At 51.1% G+C, this 18950-nt stretch overlaps 7 protein-coding genes across 7 annotated transcripts; 5 read left to right on the top strand and 2 right to left on the bottom strand.

Moving 5' to 3' along the window:
• Positions 1–1803: 1803 nt before the first annotated feature.
• On the top strand, positions 1804–3596 carry HD553DRAFT_324834 (uncharacterized protein; the record flags this gene model as incomplete). The annotated part of the gene is made up of 5 exons (XM_046181532.1): positions 1804–1998; positions 2424–2484; positions 2692–3081; positions 3273–3427; positions 3462–3596. 5 exons carry the CDS (start codon positions 1804–1806, stop codon positions 3594–3596), a joined length of 936 nt encoding a protein of 311 aa, XP_046035324.1.
• Positions 3597–3987: 391 nt separating this feature from the next.
• HD553DRAFT_324835 (uncharacterized protein) lies at positions 3988–6322 on the top strand (the record flags this gene model as incomplete). Its single annotated transcript, XM_046181533.1, is given in 6 exon segments — positions 3988–4125; positions 4168–4476; positions 4698–4837; positions 5080–5107; positions 5127–5176; positions 5683–6322. The coding sequence occupies 6 exon segments, from the start codon at positions 3988–3990 to the stop codon at positions 6320–6322; spliced, it is 1305 nt and encodes a 434-aa protein (XP_046035325.1).
• A 413-nt stretch (positions 6323–6735) lies between these two features.
• HD553DRAFT_324836 (uncharacterized protein) lies at positions 6736–8047 on the top strand (the record flags this gene model as incomplete). Its single annotated transcript, XM_046181534.1, has 3 exons — positions 6736–7144; positions 7255–7324; positions 7579–8047. 3 exons carry the CDS (start codon positions 6736–6738, stop codon positions 8045–8047), a joined length of 948 nt encoding a protein of 315 aa, XP_046035326.1.
• Positions 8048–8998: 951 nt separating this feature from the next.
• Positions 8999–11818, top strand: HD553DRAFT_324837 (uncharacterized protein; the record flags this gene model as incomplete). Its single annotated transcript, XM_046181535.1, has 4 exons — positions 8999–9709; positions 9766–9858; positions 10323–10445; positions 11105–11818. The coding sequence occupies 4 exons, from the start codon at positions 8999–9001 to the stop codon at positions 11816–11818; spliced, it is 1641 nt and encodes a 546-aa protein (XP_046035327.1).
• Positions 11819–12656: 838 nt separating this feature from the next.
• On the top strand, positions 12657–15155 carry HD553DRAFT_357728 (uncharacterized protein; the record flags this gene model as incomplete). The annotated part of the gene is made up of 6 exons (XM_046183886.1): positions 12657–13256; positions 13287–13322; positions 13459–13487; positions 13777–13823; positions 14063–14194; positions 14451–15155. 6 exons carry the CDS (start codon positions 12657–12659, stop codon positions 15101–15103), a joined length of 1497 nt encoding a protein of 498 aa, XP_046035328.1. The 3' UTR covers positions 15104–15155.
• A 462-nt stretch (positions 15156–15617) lies between these two features.
• HD553DRAFT_335973 (uncharacterized protein) lies at positions 15618–16778 on the bottom strand. The gene is made up of 4 exons (XM_046182218.1): positions 16523–16778; positions 16357–16437; positions 16198–16258; positions 15618–15912 (listed from the first exon to the last, which is right to left on the bottom strand). Exons 1-4 carry the CDS (start codon positions 16608–16610, stop codon positions 15798–15800), a joined length of 345 nt encoding a protein of 114 aa, XP_046035329.1. The 5' UTR covers positions 16611–16778; the 3' UTR covers positions 15618–15797.
• Positions 16779–18891, bottom strand: HD553DRAFT_313679 (uncharacterized protein). Its single transcript, XM_046180263.1, has one exon. The coding sequence runs from the start codon at positions 18572–18574 to the stop codon at positions 17027–17029; it is 1548 nt and encodes a 515-aa protein (XP_046035330.1). The 5' UTR covers positions 18575–18891; the 3' UTR covers positions 16779–17026.
• Between the last annotated feature and the right edge of the window lie 59 nt (positions 18892–18950).

The following is an 18950-nucleotide window of genomic DNA, read 5'->3' on the forward strand; positions in this document are numbered from 1 at the left end:
TGTCAGGCCCATGGGGGATGTGCATGTTCTTGTAGACGATCCTCCACTTCGCTCGCACACAGTACACAGCCACCTCCGTAGTACGTCACGGTACGTCATCGTTGATCCGACTCCTTTCGATCCGATGTTGTTGCTTCCGCTAATGTCGTGCGCGTTTCACCTCGAAAGACAATCCGTTTGAGCGATCGAAAAATTAAAAGCTGAACTGCCCCGCTGCATACAGTGGGTTTCGATTAACACCTTTATAACGCCGTCTCCAATCACCAATAACATCGCTCTGTCTACTATACATAGGCCATAGGCTGATCACGAAATCTCAGGTATCGACCTCGAAACTCCTTTCAAGGGACTGTCACGAGAGTCTTAGGTCATCGATCATAGTCCATAGGACAACCCCAGCCTATAGCTATATATAAGGAGCAAAAAGACAAGACAAACTTCCGCCCCTTAAAGTATTCATTCATCGGATCTCCTAAGCTAAGAGATCTCGAAAACCCCATTTGATCGATCCTCCTGTATCTCGCCCTCATCTCATCGATTGGCAACCTGACCTAATCAAGACAACATAATGTCCGAATCCAGAGCTGCAGTGGCACCGTCATCGTCGATCCGAACTCTGGAAAAAAAATCGTCTTACACTACACTACAACACTCCGCTATTAATATTGTACCGACCCGCCTCTAAGTCAACTTGCAAATGGACACCGAATCCGACGGTGACCCATAAGAAAGTGCGACGGATGGTCCAGTCGAGTATGACAAAGTTGCAAAGGCGTGACATAAGTCAGCAGGCGCTGCCGACAAGACGACTTTGCATCGAGCGCCTTTATCAAGCCTACTTGGAACCGAAAGCCGGACCTGGTCATCACCTCCTTAGTAATTTCTTCGATGGATACGACGAGTACGAGCAGATCTTCGAATAACAAAGAGGAAGCTAGAATCGATCTGGACGATGCAGGACAACAGCGCCTCCTCTCTGCCTATTCTCCTGTCGACAAAGTGGAGTTCCAGCCTGATGGATTCGCTACGGAACGGACCTTTGTCATGCATGAACTCTTGCTGAGAGGTCGAGGCCCGACCCACTTTGAAGGCTATGTATACGAATACCGTACCCCCGCTGGGCGGATTTCGATCCGTGGTTGGTGTAGCCCGACTGATCATCCAAATAATAACATGTGATCCGTACTCCGCACAAGTCTCAGATTGCCTGGCACTGCGGTGCACAGAAAGCTCATGCCATACGATCGGCTCGGCATATTGTCACGCCGTCGACTTCTGCGCCAGTATAAGCTTGACTTCACGTAGAGTATACTGTACTCGGAAGTGAATCTTCAGCTCGGCAGCTGATCAGCCTGAACCATTACCTTCCCCAGTAATAATCTCTCGGGGCAGACGGTCGAAGTGGACGGTCTCGATCAGTATTGTTGGCATGTCCACCAGCGCATATGTCAATTTTGAATAGGAAAAACATGACAGGATTCTTGACCAGCGATATGTCGTACGGTTCTGGGGCATGTCGTAAAAAGTCTTTCTCACGCCTCATACGACGATCATCACGCCACCGACTGTCTCGTTGTGATGGGGTAAGAATGAAAGGATGTCATGGGATGATCACGGGGCGCGGGGCGCGACTCTGCTTCTCAGCTATGCAGCTAGATACTGTACAGTCTTTAAGAGCAGGGGATTTGCGCACTACCAAGACTCATGTACTGGTTTATGATCATCCCAAATTGACGCCCTCAACACCTGCCTTACCGCCAACCTCTCGTTCAAAGCCTTCGCCAGGTCAAACGTTTCAATACCATGCCCGAAGACGTATACACCCAGGAGACCGCCCCATCGATTCCGAGTTCCAAAAGCGATAGAGATTCGACCAACTCCACCAGATCATCAGACAAGTCTACAAATCGCCCAGAGGCTCCGGAGGAACCGACTCTCGGCGAGCGTGTTTTCAATGTCTACATGCTACAAGAGATCACCGAGTCGGAGGACTTACCAGTACGCATCATGGGCAGCTCAGCAGCTCAGATAACATAGAGTCGTGGCTCAAATTCTCCAGGTCGTACGGCATGTACGAAGGACAACTGAGCACAGAAGAAGGGGGACCAATCAGCCGCTATCGACAATGGGTTGGGGCCTTCCGTGTGTGGAATGCGTTTCGGTTCGTTATAGATTCCGACACGAGTAGACGGACTGAGTATTGGTGCAAGGACGACCACAAAGATCTACGAGACTGTTTCAGGGCTGATACTGGATCCCCTTTGTACTTATCCGGATGATCGTTACAAACATGCAATGGATCTATGTTCTACTCATGGGGTTCGAATTTCGCTGCATATGTACTTGATAACCAGACTTCAGACCGTCATACGAACGAGCTCATCGGCATATCGACGATACTAACACTATCTTGACATGTGCAGCTCTCGAGAAACAAACTTGGTGGACGCCAAAAACGTTTGTCCGGAACGATCCTGATCTATTGTACGTCTCGAGCCGGCACCTGATCTGACGCCAGTAGTCTAGCAATCCTTGTTGGTTGATAACTCCACTTGTAAGTCGTTCTCACGGCTGGCTATACTGTACTGAAGGTCATGCGACGACCATGACGCCATTTGTGGTCACGTTGTGCAAGGGACATTGGACAAAGGAAGTCACGAACTGATCACGGGGCAATACTACGATTCTCAGCTGGGCGGCGAGATCTAGAAGGGGTCGAATGTGCCCGTCGACCGACGCGAGCACCCAAAAGCCCTCCATATCTTACATTCATCAACTCGCCCCCAACGTCTTCACCCAGTGGACACTTCGATACCATGCCGGAAGACGCATCTTACCAAGAGACCGTTCCGTCACAGACCGACCTAGGCTCAGATTCCATGGGGAGCAGCTGGTTCTCTGATTGGGAAGCACAGATTCCGGACGAGCCGACTTTCGCCGAGCTGGTTTTCACCAAGTACAAGGAACTCCAAGGTCAGCCCGTGAAAGGCCCTCAGGATCAGATCGGCATGGAACGGCTCACTCAATTTGTTCAGTCATACAACGACAGTGAAGATGAGCTGCGGAAGCAAGCAAGACTGGGTAAGAAATCAGTGGAAGACAAAATCATCGGTTTGGAGGATCTAGAAGATATACTTCGCCTGTACAACGCGTTTGTTTTCGTCGCGGAGCCTGGGCAAGAGTGGGGCCTGAGGTTGCACATGGATTTCCCGGACCTGTTCAGTGGAAAATCGTAGTCCCCTTTGTAAAGATACGCCTAGTTTTTCCGATAGATATCGAAACTCTCCAGTCGTACCTGTTTGCTGTCCAACCATCATTTGCACCTTACGTCTTTGAACGAGCCTGCTCATCTGCATGTCGCCAACATTCATGCGATACCGACACATGCAACACTGGGGTCCTTCTAATTGAAGACGCAAGATCTTGGGTAAGCTGTACCAGAGCTTGAAGACTGATTCCAGTCTCACGCGGTCTACTACACTATCAAGAAGTCTGCTAGCCGCTATGCCCCATTCTCGGTTGAACATCCTGCTCAAAAATCGAAAACTGGACAACGAGGCGAATCGTGTGATTTGGCATGTCGAAACCAGCTCTAGGGCTGGAGGTCATCCGAATTGCGCAGTTCCACCATTGTTTTGTGTCATACGACTGAACTTCCATCCAGTATCTTGCTTTCCCTGTACATTTAAGAGTACATTCTGAGGTAAAAATCGACGGCTGAAACGAGCTACGATTATCGCGAGATTTTGTCATGATCACGCGACCATATCTTACCCATTATGCTGTGCAGAGAGGTACGTACGAAAGCAAGGGGTATGACTGAAAGGAACTCTTGAACAGATCACGAGTGAAGATCACGCTTCCTAGCTGTTTCGCTAGATATAAAGCAAGCTATCATCGACTTCATCGTCACCGTACATCTAGAAGGAGAAGCTGAAGCAAGCCGTAACTTCATTTACCTCGTATCTGAACGCAAGTCGACACACCATGTCATTCGATGGACAAAGCCGTAGCGAACAGACCCCCGATGTTTCAGCCAACACCAGTCGCGATCTCACAAGCTTGACGGCTGCAGAGATGAAAGATCTCACTGTGGATCAACTCGCAGCGTGGTACGACATTACGGTTCAGGAACTCTTCGAAGCCGTCTCATAACACGCCGAGGAGATCCACCATGCAGCGCAATTGGCGCTTTCTGCGCCGTTCGTAGAACTACTGTACGCAGCTTATGCGGGCCTCGCCAACTCTACCGTCGAAATCCCACAGGAAGACGTGGGAGGGGAAGTCCAGGAGAAGTCCAAGTTCTTTCAGCGATACGACGAGTGGGAGAAAAGATTGATGGACGAGAGCCGCGGAGCTATCTATCTGAACCGCGAAGATAAGATGCGTCTCGGCAACGCGTTCGAGTCAATCGCGTCGCCCGGTCAAGATTGGTCTTTTGATAATCACAAAGCACTGCGTGATCACATCAACACAGTCTGCCCTTCCTAGTTTACTGTGTACAGCTACTCGAATTTCGCAATATACAGTGTTAGTAGTACCTTTTACAGAACAATCCTGTTCGAACAAAGATACGCACTTGATACGTCTGAAGACAAGTCAGGTCCGGGTAGCCTTGACGTGATCTGCTCATCGATATCAGCCAAAGGTACGGGATCGATGTACTGAAACTACCCGAAACTTTTCCATTGATACAGGTTTATTGGTCTATTATCGCTGAGCCATGTCACGGAACGCGACGGCGAAGTTTGGCCACTGCCTATTACGGACTTGCTCAGATCGATGACTCACATACTACAAAGGTCGGCAGATATCCCGTTACACTTTGCGTTTCTTGGTAAGTCGGCTTACTTCAATTCCCTGACTTTTGCTGGCGTCGGTGGCCAACGCTATCGGTCCCCGGGAAACGTCTCAACGATCCAGCAAATGAAGACGACAGTACGAATCACAACAAGACCATGACCACGTTGCCTATCCACATTCCCGATACTGGCTGGCAGCCACCCACGCTTCACTCAATTGGGGCGATGTGGCGCGCATTTGAATCCGTTTTCACCCGCTCGCGTTTCACTTGCTCAGTGGTTTGATCGAAACCCTGGATCAACGTGTGAGGGGATCTATCACAGATTTCATCTAAATCGCTTTCAGAACAAGACGAAATATTGTACCAGACCACGTCAGTCCATGAACTGGACGAGACAGGCTGATCACCAGTCCATTGACCGCGTATACAGCACACCGTTTTGCGCCAAATCTTTTTGGCTTGCACTGGCAATACGACCTGATCTCTCTGCGAGAATCGATGATACGACAATCGCATGTTTAAACGTAGTATGCGACTGACTCAAGTTTGAATTGTGCCAAAGAGCTACAGAGCTGATGGCCCCATCTCGATATGACGAGCGGACAGCTACACCGGTGGCTCACTGTACTGATCTATACGTGATGCATCTTTACGTGATATCACGACTAATTCCGTCACATCACACCTCATCCTCCTTCCTAAAGCAAAAAGTTATCATTGTCTCAGCTCAAGGGTATGATTCAAAGGAAGTCTAGCTGATGATCACGAGGCCAGGATAAGCTTCTTGACCGTTAGCCTGAGTATATGAAGGCAAGCCGACAGTCGGACAGATCCAGTGCTGTGAGATGCAACTGTGTACGTATGCTAACCCCCCGCAGCTCTCGCTTAACTAACTCATTGACCATGCCCCCTGAAGACTGTGACCGTGCGACCACCATGTCCATACGAGACCAAGATGGATCTCGCCAAGAAGGACCCAGCCACGTTGAGTCGGAGGTGGACGTTCGCACATTGTCCGGCACCCAAGTTGACGGTTCTCGGATCCGTCCTTTGACCCCATCCACTCCTGAACCTCGAAGCGTGAACAGCGCTTATAATAACAGTGTTACTACTCTGGAGGCACCAATACCCCAACGAACGGGATCTATATCCGAAATACTCGAATGTCTCACTGCTGCTGCCGAAATGTACGCACCGAAGGAGGAAACTTTCGTCGAACCAGTCAAAAAGGAAACTTTCGTCGAACGTCTCTACGCGGCCTATACAGAACGTAAAGAACAAGGCTCGTTTGAAGGTCATCCGTCCGAGGGAGAAAACAGTCATGCCATGAGGAACTTCTTACTGAATTTTTTAAGGTTCGAATTCGATCGAAAGGCGGAGGGACTAGCGAGTGTTCTACCCTTCCCATTTTGTGATCACCTACTCATCTTAGCGCACGCCTTTGTAGCCATTGCGGAACCAGCGCAAGGCTGGTCTCGACAAGAACACGACGAGTTCTGCCAGCTGTCTAGCCTTTGAATCCTGAACACTTTTGTATATATACCAGTGATACAGTTAGCCAAGCGTCATATTGCTATCCTGTTTGAGACGCCCTCGATTGCTTTTGGAAAGGATCGATGAACCGTCTCATTCCGAAAAGGATACCTTGCATATTGTGCCATTTTATGCTACTCTTGCGTGCTTGGTGGTTGAAGGGCAAGAGCAGCGGTTAGCGTGGATCATAAGGTGCATGATGACGTCCTGGTTGACCAAGGGTCTGAATTAAAGGAAGATCTTCAGCTGATGATACCGGATACAGCGCAAGATGAAGCTTCTCTTCCGTTCGCATGGATATATAGCAGTCTCATCTAGTTTCGATACGACTAATGGCGTCTCGCACAAGAACACCTCCATAACCTCATATCTTCGCCTCGATCCGATCTCTCCCTACAATGCCCACGGAGATTCAAGATGGAACAGCTAGTAGTGGCAAGCCGCCCACCATCGGATCGGCCCACCCGACTACCAAGAATACCCAGAGTGCTCTCAATTGGCTTACAGAGTCTCTGCATGGTGCCGGATCTACATTTTCCTCAGCATTTTCCGGCTGGGGTACAAAGAGAGAGATCAGCGAGTTCGGAAAGCAACTTCATGAGGAATACGTGAGGATGGAAAAGATGGGTCGCAGTGTAATCGACCGCGGTCCAAGAAATACCCGCTACGTCTGGCCCTTCATAGAAGAGTTCCAAAAAGACTTCAACACGCATGAGTCTGAGTTGAAGGCGCAAGGTGGAAGAACCATCGGCCTGGACTCTGACCAGTTGGAGCAATTGTCGCTAGCTTACGTCTCCATCGCGCCCCGTGATTGGCCAATCAAATCCACGCCGCGATACTGGTCTCTAGACGAACATGAGGAACTGCGCGACCTTTTTGGAAGCTGAACTTTGAGGAACTTGTATGATCATGCTTAGTATATGGATGCTGCATCCTGTTATTGTCCTATACCCGCTATGTACCCGATCTCAGGCTGGTACAGTTTCCGTAAGCTTGCTTGCTGTCCACCTGACCGATACAACCAGATGAAACCATTTGTATGCTTCTCTTGCGTGCTTATCCATTAAGGCGCAAGAGCAGCGGTCGGCTGTCCGTCGGATACAACTCCGATGCAAGGAAAGCCAACAAGAATAAAATTGCCAGAGAGGCAGTATCGCTTCTCGGGCTGACTGTTCAATGTACATATAGACAGAAGGGTCTTAGGAAATCAAACTGAAGAGGAAGGCGTCTTGTCACGACAGATCAAGCGAACCGCCCCTTCCCAATAATCCAACTCATTACAACTCACAAACATCAATGTCTTCCAATACTGGATCTTCACTCGCTTCCAAAGACGGATCGAGTCTGACTGGATCCGGTACGATCGACCCAACATCTACGAGCCCTGCCAGCGATCTACCCGCAGTGGAGCCTTCCGAGTCTTGTGCGAAGCGGCTTTACGGTGCTTGGAGGGCTGGCTTGGGACCCACCTACGGTATCGACACCAAACGGGGCGACGAGTTCATGCAGATGTTCGACGCGCATCCTCACGATATCAAGTGTCTCCGCAAAGACGTAGTCGCAGGCGAAGATGAAGAGGATAGAAGGGAACGTAACCGGCAGCGCGACCGGTTGAGGTCCGCTTACCTCAAGACCTCCCCGAGCGGCAAAGCGTATTGGTCGACTGAGCAACACGAAGAATTCAAAGGCCATGTCGTTGGCTCTAAGTAATGCGTTCAGTGGATGTGTTCCGCTGTCAGAGTACTCCTTGTACGCTCGAGCGATGACTTGTCGCATAGATATACGTTTTCGTTCATCGAGCGCATCGGAAAAAAGCCACTCATGCCGGGATCTGTACTCGCCTTGTCTCGGACGATATATGTCTGATCGTTATAATTAAGATGAGAAACGTTAACTCAAGAGCATGGGCCTCAGACTGCGAGATGTACCGACACCAATAACATGGACATCCTGTGCAGGTGGCGGATCCCGCTCATAGATTCGGTCAAGGTTTGCGAGAGCCGCAGCGCATATCGCGTAATCGCCATTTTCGCCCTCGCTAGCGTTCTTGCCGCAAGAACTGCACCTTTGATGCGATCATCGCACGTCATAGTCGCTTGCCGACAGCGTTGTCCTACCTCACCTTTTTCTTGTCCAGTCAAGTGTTTAATGACTCGTGATTACGCTTCAAGCTTCTCCGGGCATAGCTCTCGGCCGAATGGTGAACAAAGGACGAACACATCCTGTGACCTGATATCATTCCATGCTTCCGTGACGTACATTTTCCCTCCTCTACATGCTTGTTGACACAAATTTGATGGATTGCACCAATCTTTACCAATACGAGGTTCCGTGACGTGCTGCGCTGGCTATCCTGCCATATGTCCATCCGAAATAGGTGATCACCTGATATTGCGCCAGTCTGGGATATACTAATCAAGGGATTGGGGTCAAAGGAGACAAGTTCGAGGGTCTATGCTCACGCGATACCCTGGAAACCGGCGGATCGTACTCACGCTGTTGTACTTGGGACACCGATGGCTATATAAGGTTCGCGAGCGCCACCTTGTCGAGCGCAATTTGTAATGGGACAATCGCTCCGAGCCCAACCCTCAGATACCGCTTGAGCGACTCCTTCCTCCAATTCACTTCTCGTCAAAGCGTACCTATCATACGTTTACAATGCAGCAAGACCAACGGACTCTTTCTCTTGATAGCAGCTCTCGATCCCTGACGGATCAGACACACGTCGATCTCGAGGAGTTGACGTTATTGAAGCTGTTGGATCAGCTTTCTGAGCATGGTTCCAACAAGTACACTGGAGATGAGGGGCTTCGGGAACCCACAGACACAGAGGGGAAGGCTCTTGATGCTGCCTGCGAGCGGCATACAGAATCCCTTTACGATTTAGCTTGCGATCCCGGGTCTATCACGTACACTGCGTGTGAGAACTCAAAGAGGGAAGTCTTGTCCCTCCTTGAAGGGCGCGCCTTCGCTGACAGACAGCTCCTCATCGGCAATACGATGGTCCCGGACATCTTCTATGCCTACATCAAGGGTGAAAAGCCGGCTGTGCCTATCTCTGAAAGTGTGATGAACGATGCCAAGACGCATCTCACCGAGATCCAGCGCATGGTGGACAGGGCGTTCGAGGAGGTTGGGGATGAGAACTCGACGACACAGTTGCGACTTCCCGATGAGTGGATGGAAAGATTGACCAATGCCAGAATCATGGCTGGGCAACATCAGGAAATGGATGGGCGGCAATTGCTCGTCTTTTTCAAAATGCTCGAAGCACATATCCTACACAAGGAGAGCCAAGAGGAGGGCTCAAAGGACGGTACTTCTTGCGAAGGCTCGAGTCTGAATGGCTCCGGTTTGAATCCCCCAAATGTATCTTAGACTGCGCAGAATAGTGGTTCTATAATATTGCATGGCGATCATGATAGAAACGATTGATCTGGCCTTGCACCTTTTCCGCACCAATGCGGTTTTGCTGCCTGGCACGCGATGTTCAGTTGAGATCTCATAAGGGTTCCCAGGTAAACGGCGTTGATTTGCAACGCTTTCGTCCATCCTCCTGACTGATTCGCCGTACTATACGATGCAATACGAAATACAACCACAGCCGATGGACGTCGGAACATCAGCACTAAGCGCGGAACGACGAGTCAGTGCTGAGGCATCGTCCGGTGTTTTTCAATACGCGCTTCGTGTTGGATATCGAGTTGATCACCGTTGTATAGTTTGCATGAAGATAAAATATACAAGAGGGGACCAGGAAATCAGACCAGAATGGTCTGATATATATATTAATCTGGGAAGGCTTACTTGCTACCAGAGTCGCAAGTTGTGACTGAACATGCGACCACAGTAGTCACAAAGTTGCGATTGTAGTCGCAAGTTGCGACCGTAGTCGCAGATTGCTAAGCGAGAACAAAAGGAAAGGTGTGAAGAGTGGATGTGCTTTATTGTTCTATGCGGTCTATTGTTCTGAGAACAATAGACGTGTTGGGGAACAATGGGATTCGACACTTCGTTGCTAAAACGCATGTCTATGACACGACTATTTCACTTGAGCACATCACGCCCACAACGTCTCGACGTCTGCTCTGTCTTTGTCGGCAAAGTAGAACATATTTGATTGAAGCTGATCCGAAAGAGGGATTGGCAGGAAAGTACGGAGCTATGGGTTGTATGTGGCTTCAGTTGACCTGAAACACGCCACCGGATGGGGCGGTCCACGAAGGGCGCGTAAATTTGGCGATGAAACGCCACGCGTAAGCGGCGCAGGTCGGAACAAGACTGTCATTTCCAGTAGCTTAGCTTGTATTGAATAATAGCTTGTATTGAGTAATACGATCGTGAACGAGGATCCAGGAAGTACTCCGAGACCATCATACGAGCTAACACTAGGTCGACGAAGGACGTCTACTTGTCATGGGCGTCGATCGAGCCAGCATATGTTGTCATTGTATGAATCCGTGACGTGCTACGCTGCGTCTCCTACCATGAATCGGATTATACGCGACCTCATCAAATGACCTAGAGCTCGTCGCAGAGAGATAATCAAAGGAGGGGAACATGATTCTTGATATGGCTCGAAGTGGATTCTCCGCCTTACAGGCTTCCGCGTATCCAAGATGAGGATATAAGGCTGCAAGATCATACACTTCTGACTGTATTCCCAATCAAGTATGATGCTGAAGATCGGAATCGGTAATCCTCCCTTTCGCCAAAGCAACTCATCACGACTCGAATTCAGATACGATGTCTTCCAGCCGATAGTCATTGCAGCAACCCGACGACGGGACGGCTTACAATGAACAAGCTCCTCATACTATGAAATCAAGTGACGGGACCATGGAAGGGTCACACAATCGTTCCACCTGGTACGATGGCTCATATTCGCATGCCAGGTCGGAAATGAGGGATTATGAGTCGAGCTACAACGAGGCTGCAGAAAGGTTTTATCGCGCGCCCGACCAAAGGAGCCTGGATGTTCTCAACGTGTACGCAAAGTCTTTCATCGGAACCCTCAGTGATCTATCCGTACAAGAGCGAACGCAAGCCGATGAAGCCATGGTCACCGAAGCCCAGGAGGGACTGAAACTGTGGCCTGTGTATCTTGCTTTTGTGCGAAACACGCGACCAATGGAGACCGTATCTGATGCTGTCATGCTTGAAAGGAAGGAAGCGCTTGCCAAAATGCACAAGGAGTTGGAGTATGCCAAGGATCACCAGTATCCCTCGTACATTCAGTCGAAGGAAAGTTGGAAGATGAGGTTGGTGACAGCCGTATCCGCTGCGAAAACCTCCCTGGACGATTGGACCTACCACACGCTTGGCAGATTTTTCATGCTTCATCGGGAATACTCACTCAACAACCTAGTGCAGTTGGACAGGCTGATGCGAGCCGCACAACAGGGGAGAAACAAGAATCGACGGTTACCGAGGGCTGGACGCGGTCAAGGTGTGGAGAAGCCGCAGAAGCGTCGATGATCAGAGATGCCACAAGCCCATTGTAATACCGACAAGATCACATGTTTTCTTTCTGAGGATGTAACGCTTGTATTCTGCTCATACATGAAGATACAGATGAATGCTTGCTTTCTGGCTTGTATATATCGCTACCCGCCTGCCTTGGCCTCGATCGTTGACTCATCGCGACTCGAGATTTCTCCTCTGACACTGTTGATCGAGCGGAATACTTGCGTTGTCGATCGTAGACCTTCAGATACTCACTTTTAGGACTTGCGGTCTTAAGTGGTCTTTAGCGCCTTCAAGGTGGGTCATATGCGATCAGGCGTCGTCGACGCCGGCTCTTTCTGCTACGCCACACGGATAGCTTAGTGGATCGCTGGACCGATCCATCGTAGAAACGGTAGATGACAGATACCAGCTGAGTCTAATGTTATTGCCGATAACTCCCATAAAGAATTCTCAGCGGATAGAATTGCTTAGGATTTAGGAACAGTAAACGTGTACCACCGTCGACAGAGCACGAAACGCGCGTGACTTTTCGTAGCATCGTTGACGGATGACGAACTCCGCAAGTCACCTGCACAACTACCGTCGCTAGCGTGCTTGTCGCAGTTCAATCCCTGATCGTGCGAGGGGCACATGAAAGGAGTCCCTCTGTATGATGTCACGAGAAGCTGTTAGTCTTTCGGATTTCATGCTTCTCCGGTCATCGCTTGGTGCATATATACGCCTCCGTGATGGAGCGATTTCGATGGCGAAAACTTTGAGCAAAGAGAGGGCAATCGTACTCGGTCTCACCGGCTTATCGATCTCTCAGACCTCACGTTTAACGACTTCAGCACAGATTCCCTGAACAATGGCGTCTGAACTCTCCATCTCCGAAGATGTCTTGACAGACATCAGAAGCGTGTTCTCCATCAACGACAGCAGTGACTACGATAAGACAACCTTGGATTTCTTGGCCCACACGATTTCGTATGCTGGAGGATCGGTGTCGGGCGAGGCAGCCGAGAACAGCAGGCTCGCAGCCGGAAATCCGGACCCCCTACCCTCTTATGCAAACGATCAGCGGCCCGGGATACAATTCTTGACCGTGTTGCCTGTCTTGCGATACTTCGTGAATGATCTGGAAGGACGTTACGGCGACAAGCCGTTCAAGAACATCCTGCCTCCGTATCAGGTGCAGACGAGATTAAAACAACTCGAGGGCTTCAATGACCACCCGGATGTCCCTACCGCTATTCGGCTGACTGAAGCTGAAAGAGACAAGCTGGCAGTCGCATGTAAGGATGCGGATGTCGCGCTACCACCGGAGGAAGAATTCAGAGCGTGGACGTGGAGGACGTACCGGGCTTTTTGCATCTTGTGGCACCGGTACAAGCTGGCCCGGCCTCAGAAATTTTCCGACGTCGCTCGTATCAACGACGCTTTGTCAGGTGTGACCCTCGGGCTTTCTGTGACTTAGTTGTACGTTTGTACCTTGTAGGATCTGCGCTGTGAACTTGTCATGCCAAAGAAGTCCGTTAGCAGAGTCCTTGCAGCTGTATCTGATTGCTCGTCAATCGATGTTTCTTCGCTTCCGATATTGAGCATCCTCTCTGAATCCGCTGAGATACCCTCGAAACATTCGCGCTGAGTGTTTACAATCGCACGTCCAGGATTTCGAGAAGCGGTTCTGGAAGGGGAGGTAGGCAAGTGGCGATTGTCTCGGACCAAAACGAGGCGCACGCGCGCGGATCGAACATGAGTACATGAGTGGATAGAAAGCCTCAGTAATCTCCTTCTCGTTATAAGGTCAAAGCAGGTAGTGACACGCAACTAAAGTCGTGTCTGTGGCGGAAGCGCTTGCAGCGTCGAGCTGGTATATCGAACGCTGTCCCTGTGGCAAAAAAAAGCCAGAAACGGGACGCGCTGCAATTCGCATGTTGGGGAGCGTAGTCCTGATCTGACGCTCTGACATGCTTCAGTTGGCACAGCGTGTCCTGCCTGCCGATTCTCCCCGGAGCATTGCAGTGTCTTTGTGGTATGTTTCTAATCTCCTCGTTTGGTGGCGGTGATGCCAAGGCAAACAGATTTGGACCGAGGACGACATATCAATCACAGCGGTTCTGAACCGCGAAGGACGTAACATGGAATGCTGGTACAAAAAGGATCGCTTCACAGCCATTCCACCCGAATTGAGGGGCTGTGTGGTACCAAACAGTGCTAACACCGAGAGCCTTTCGCTGATGATAGCCACTTTACATATTTAACGCTTCCAAGCCATGGGACGTTCAATGAGTATCACCGTCTATTGTATAACTACTCTCGGCGTGATTTTGTTCTTGTGTTCTTTAGATCTCACAGGAATGACGACAGAATCCGAATCAAAGGCCTTTGGGTACAGCGATCTCGGTGCGTGACAAGCGCAGTCAAAAGCCCGAGTAACTACGTCACTGCCCCTAATTTCGGTGATGACACGTCAAAGGAGAGCGCTGCCCATGATGTCATGTTCCGCCTTTTCTCCCTAAAACTCTTGCTTCTCGCTCTACCACGCCATGTTTATATAATGCGGCGGCGAAAAAGGGCAATTCAGGTGGCAAATTTCCGATATACTCTTACTCTGAAGTCGTAAAATTCAACCCGCGATAAAGCTCATTGATCTGAGCAGTCTACAACCCCCATCGCAGGACCCACCCGCCGTTGAAGATGTCTTCGATCGACTTGTCTTATGGCACTGATGGGACTATCGCCTCCGCGTCCGATGCCAAGCTTAGCAATGTCTTCTCCATCAACGCATCGGCACTCGATCTCGAATCCAAAGAAGCATTGACCGCCTATTGCTCCTACGCCCAAGGTCGCGTTTCCATCGCAGCTGCCCGAGTGAAACGCGACAAAGCGAGAGCAACAATCTCAAAAACCATACCAGATCCCAGTAGAAAGGCGGGGGACCATCGACTAACCTTGCTCGACACCTTGGGATACTTTACGGGTGACCTGGATGCCAAAGTCAGGGAAGACGACGGCATGCTTCCTTACGACCAGAGCGCCATGCTGAAATTACTCGGGCCATTCAATCAGGAACTGGAGTCGCACGATAAAGAGAAGCATCTTGCTCTGACGGACGAGGAATTGAATACTCTGGCCGGTGCGTGCCTGGACGCCGGCGGTCCTGACATGAAGTATCCATGGGGAGACAGATCGTGGAATTTCGGCGTCTTCCGAGCGTTCTGCATCCTCTTGCAAGAACACAAGCGCGCCAAACTTGGCAAAGCCGATGCAGCCTCGATGAATTCAACCGATTCACCTGCCTTGACCTCCTAGTCTCTCAGAATCTGAGCGAAGAGAGGCACATCGAAACCACATAGCTCCGGGCGTTGTACCTTTCTGTAGAACCATATGAGATTTCCTCATTCAGCCCAACCCGTCATGCCTTCGAACCTGATAGAACAGTGACATTCAGTTTTACGACCTATGATACACCTTACCTGAAACTTGCATGAGCCTGCGAATCGCACCACAACGACCAACAAGCCGATAGGTATCATCCTGCCTTCCCACCGGCTCCAAGGGAGATCTTGTTGCATACGACGTACTAGAGCACAATACACAATCGCCATGCGCAACAGGTCAATCAGGCAAACAGCAGGATCCATTCTGGCGGAAAGTAAGGGTACAGTAACAAGAACAAGCTGATATCATTGTCATTCAGAGTTCATGATGATGACGACAAGCAGTCTCATTAACGGAATCGCGCTGTCATACGAGGTATTACTGTACCCGCAGACGTACCAGATTTTGTACCACCACACCATCGGCGCACACAGCATTCACACCATTCACGATCTTCACATCCATCTCAATCTCTCTTCCACACCACGTCTGCGACCCATATCGCTCTTCGACCATTCTATTCAAATACATAACATCACTACGATCACTACGATAACCCCCTTACTCGCGCTTCTCCCTCCTCGCTCTATCGCTAATCCACAACCTTTCCGAGCCTGAACTCAGTCTAGATCTTCGGAGCATCAACACTCGGTTCCCCGATCTTCAACCCCTGCTTGCCGACGTAAAAAGCGACCCTCTGAGCAACTTGTTCAGCCCCGGATTTGGGTTTGGGGTAGAACCTGCGTTGTGGTTGTCGTAATCGCGAAGTAAGACGGGAAAGAAGAGAGGAGAGGTGATCGGAAAAAGAGAGAGAGAGAGAGGCACAGGGAGGAACCGGTGTCAGTATCACTAATCGTCGATCTCTTTGATGCGGAGGTAGAAGCAGAGCAAGGAAGAGTGGAGGAAGAGACGCCGCGGTCTCGTGATCGTTCAGTGAAGAGGAGCAGTGGAGAGGAGTAAAGAGGAGAGGGCGAGAGAAGGAAAGGCCGGTTCGAGAAGATAGAATCAGAGTAGCGTAGACTGACCAAGCGATATCCTTCAAGACGGTCCCATCCTCCCTCTTATAGTTGTAGTACGAAGCCTCGCCTGTCATATCCAGACACCATACCAAGTATCAGCATCTTATTCTGACTATATCTAGGCGACGGCCCGCAGTACGACATGAAACGAGAGAAAAAACTCACCTTTCCATCCACAAGTGGTATGCGTCCCACTCTCCTCGAACCTCTCCCGGTGCTTCAAGTTCTGTTCGGGGAAGTAAAAGTCTACACCCACCGCCACCTTCCATCAGCTCGTCCTCCCGAACAACAACGATTATGAACAGATGATGATGAATGGAGTGAGACTCACTGCCCTCGACGGTAATAGCGTCGGTCTCATCGCAAGAGACGAGGACGTCGTTCTCGAGCAAGACGGCGATCTGGGTGGAGGCGGACATGGTAATTTGCTTTTGATATCGACTTGGCAAGTATTTGGAGGTGAACTGTAAGGTGAAGTGACGACGAGGTAGCGAAAGGATATTGTTAAATCGAGGTCGAAAGATGGTTTGAATTGAACGTGTCGAGGTGCGAGGTAAGATCGATCGAGAGAGCGAGGGGGAATGCGCTGATGACGAGATCGAGATGATAGATGACGTCAGCATCGTACGTCATATTACGTCGCGTTCAGACAAGCATGGTCACGTGACCTGTAGCGATCACTGATGTGCTATCTTATCGACGTGACTGTCTGTACCTGTTGTACGACATGTACAAAGCTCTTCGCAAGTAGACATCTCGTTCATTCCACTGAGAATCCCGAAAGCCTCCCCACGAAAACCAGCTGCCCCCAGGATTTATGCTATTCCATGCCCGCCTACTCGTAATACCTCCTCCCCCCAAACTCGTTGACGTAAGGCGAGATCGACCTCTCCCGATAACTCTCCCCGTCCAAATCCCTGTCCAACCTCTCCAAGTCCCTATCCCTGTTCCTCCACGCATAATCCCTCCGCTCCTCCCTCTCCCTATCCCATTCCCTCTGCCTCTCCCTCTCCCGTTCCCTCTCCCTTTCCCGCTGCCTAGTCCTGGTGCTCGAATCGAGCCCCATCCTACCTCTCATCCTCTCCACCCCCTGTAACCCTCTCATCACCTCCGCACTCGCCTCGACATACTTCCTCACCTCCCCCCCGCTGATGAACCTCTCGAACTCTGCGGGAGGGCCGGAAGATTTGAGAAGGTAAGTCCGGTTGATCGCTTCGAGCGTGGAGAGGAGGGCTTGTTCGGTCGAGTTGAGGGTTGTTGCTAGGTCCAGCTGGCTAGGGGCGGGGTTATTGTTGTCGTTGTTGGTGGTGGTAGCATCTGCGTGGGACTGACGGAAATCACCGCGACCCAAATCCGTGGAAACGATGGGAATAGGCTCATCTTCCCCATTTCGTCCCGCCGCAGGCGAACCAGAACCAGCACCGGGGGCAGGATCGGCGGCATAGCAACTAGCGATCATGGGCGGAGCCCGATCCTCCCCATCCCTATCCTGAACCACAGCCCCAAACGCACGATCATCCCTAAACGCACCCGCGGACGCCTCCCCCCGACTCGTTCCCGTTCCCGTCCCCAACAACGCCGTAGAGACGTCCACCTCGCCCGAATAGATCCTCATAGCTTCTTCCCTCGAGATATCCCTCATCCTCGTCGCCTGAGGAATGGGCATCGATGATGTCGAGTTGGGTCGGACTTGTGCTTGTCTCGATCCTGGTCCTGATCCTGGTCTGACTCCCGAACCGATCGCAGCCCGAGCGGCAGGTCCCGAAACCGCCCCTGTTCTTCCTCCTTGTGCTGCTCGTCCTTCGACACCCCCTTCAGATTCTCGAGATCCCCTGGAAGGCCTAGAGACCGTCCCATCCGCCTCCCACATTTTCCCGCAGATCACGCATTCCTTCTTCTGTCCCCCGGTCCCACTCCCACCTGTACTTCCTGCTCCGGTCCGTCCACTTCCTCCTGCACGTCCCGCACCCGCATTCCTTGCCAACCCTCCACTCCCACTCGTGTCGGTCGTCCGCCCCCCGCTACCCGCATTCGCCTGCCGGCGAGGATGGCCAACAAGCGGGATCCCATAACACCCCTCATTATCACACACATCCGACAATAGAGAGTATCCTTGCAGCAAGAGGGTACCTATGAGGTTGGATGCTCTGTCTGATTGTTGCCGGCGTGTGAGTGCTTCGTTAGCGTCGGTATTGGGGGTGGGGGTTGTGGGGTTGGTGGGGGTGCGGGTTGTGGCGGTTGTGGAGGTGCGGGTTGGGGTTGGGGTGAAGGTGGAAGTGAGGGTGGGGTTGGTGGGGGTGGTAAGGATGGGGATGTTGGGTGGGGTAGAGGCAGCTGGGACGTTCGAGCCTTGTCCGAATCGGTCTGTCGACCCCGGTCCCATGGCCGGAACCGAAGTACCGTTGTTCTCCCCAGCCAAAGCCCGTCGATAACACTCCGGGATGAACTCTTCCAACTCTCTTTCCAAGTCCGAGCTGATGCTTTCCGCCTCAACATTGTCGCCTTCATCCGCGTCCTCGTCTTCGCTGTCGCTATCATGTGCGTGTCCGTTCAGTCCGTGTCCGTTGATTCCGTGCCCGTTGATCCCATGCCCATTGACCAGCCCATTAACTCCCCTGACCTCGACAACCTCCCTCGTACTACGCCCAGCCTCCCTTCGTTCGCCCCCCGGAGCACCCTGACACCTCGCACAAAACTCCACCCTCCCCCTCTCCCCCCTTCCCTCCGCTTCGGCCTGTCTAAGCGGTTCTCTCATTAAC

Source organism: Filobasidium floriforme, assembly GCF_021052385.1.
Source record: "Filobasidium floriforme strain CBS 6241 chromosome Unknown HD553scaffold_15, whole genome shotgun sequence".
Classification (NCBI taxonomy): domain Eukaryota; kingdom Fungi; phylum Basidiomycota; class Tremellomycetes; order Filobasidiales; family Filobasidiaceae; genus Filobasidium; species Filobasidium floriforme.

Excerpts from the sequence above, each read along its gene's own strand:
- HD553DRAFT_335973 (XM_046182218.1), bottom strand. The coding sequence starts at position 16,610 with ATGTCCGCCTCCACCCAGATCGCCGTCTTGCTCGAGAACGACGTCCTC. Across the intron at positions 16,259-16,356 it reads TACCACTTGTGGATGGAAAG|GCGAGGCTTCGTACTACAAC; the intron begins GTGAGTTTTTTC and ends TGGATATGACAG. Across the intron at positions 15,913-16,197 it reads GTCTTGAAGGATATCGCTTG|GTTCTACCCCAAACCCAAAT; the intron begins GTCAGTCTACGC and ends ACCACAACGCAG.
- HD553DRAFT_313679 (XM_046180263.1), bottom strand. The coding sequence starts at position 18,574 with ATGGGACCGGGGTCGACAGACCGATTCGGACAAGGCTCGAACGTCCCA.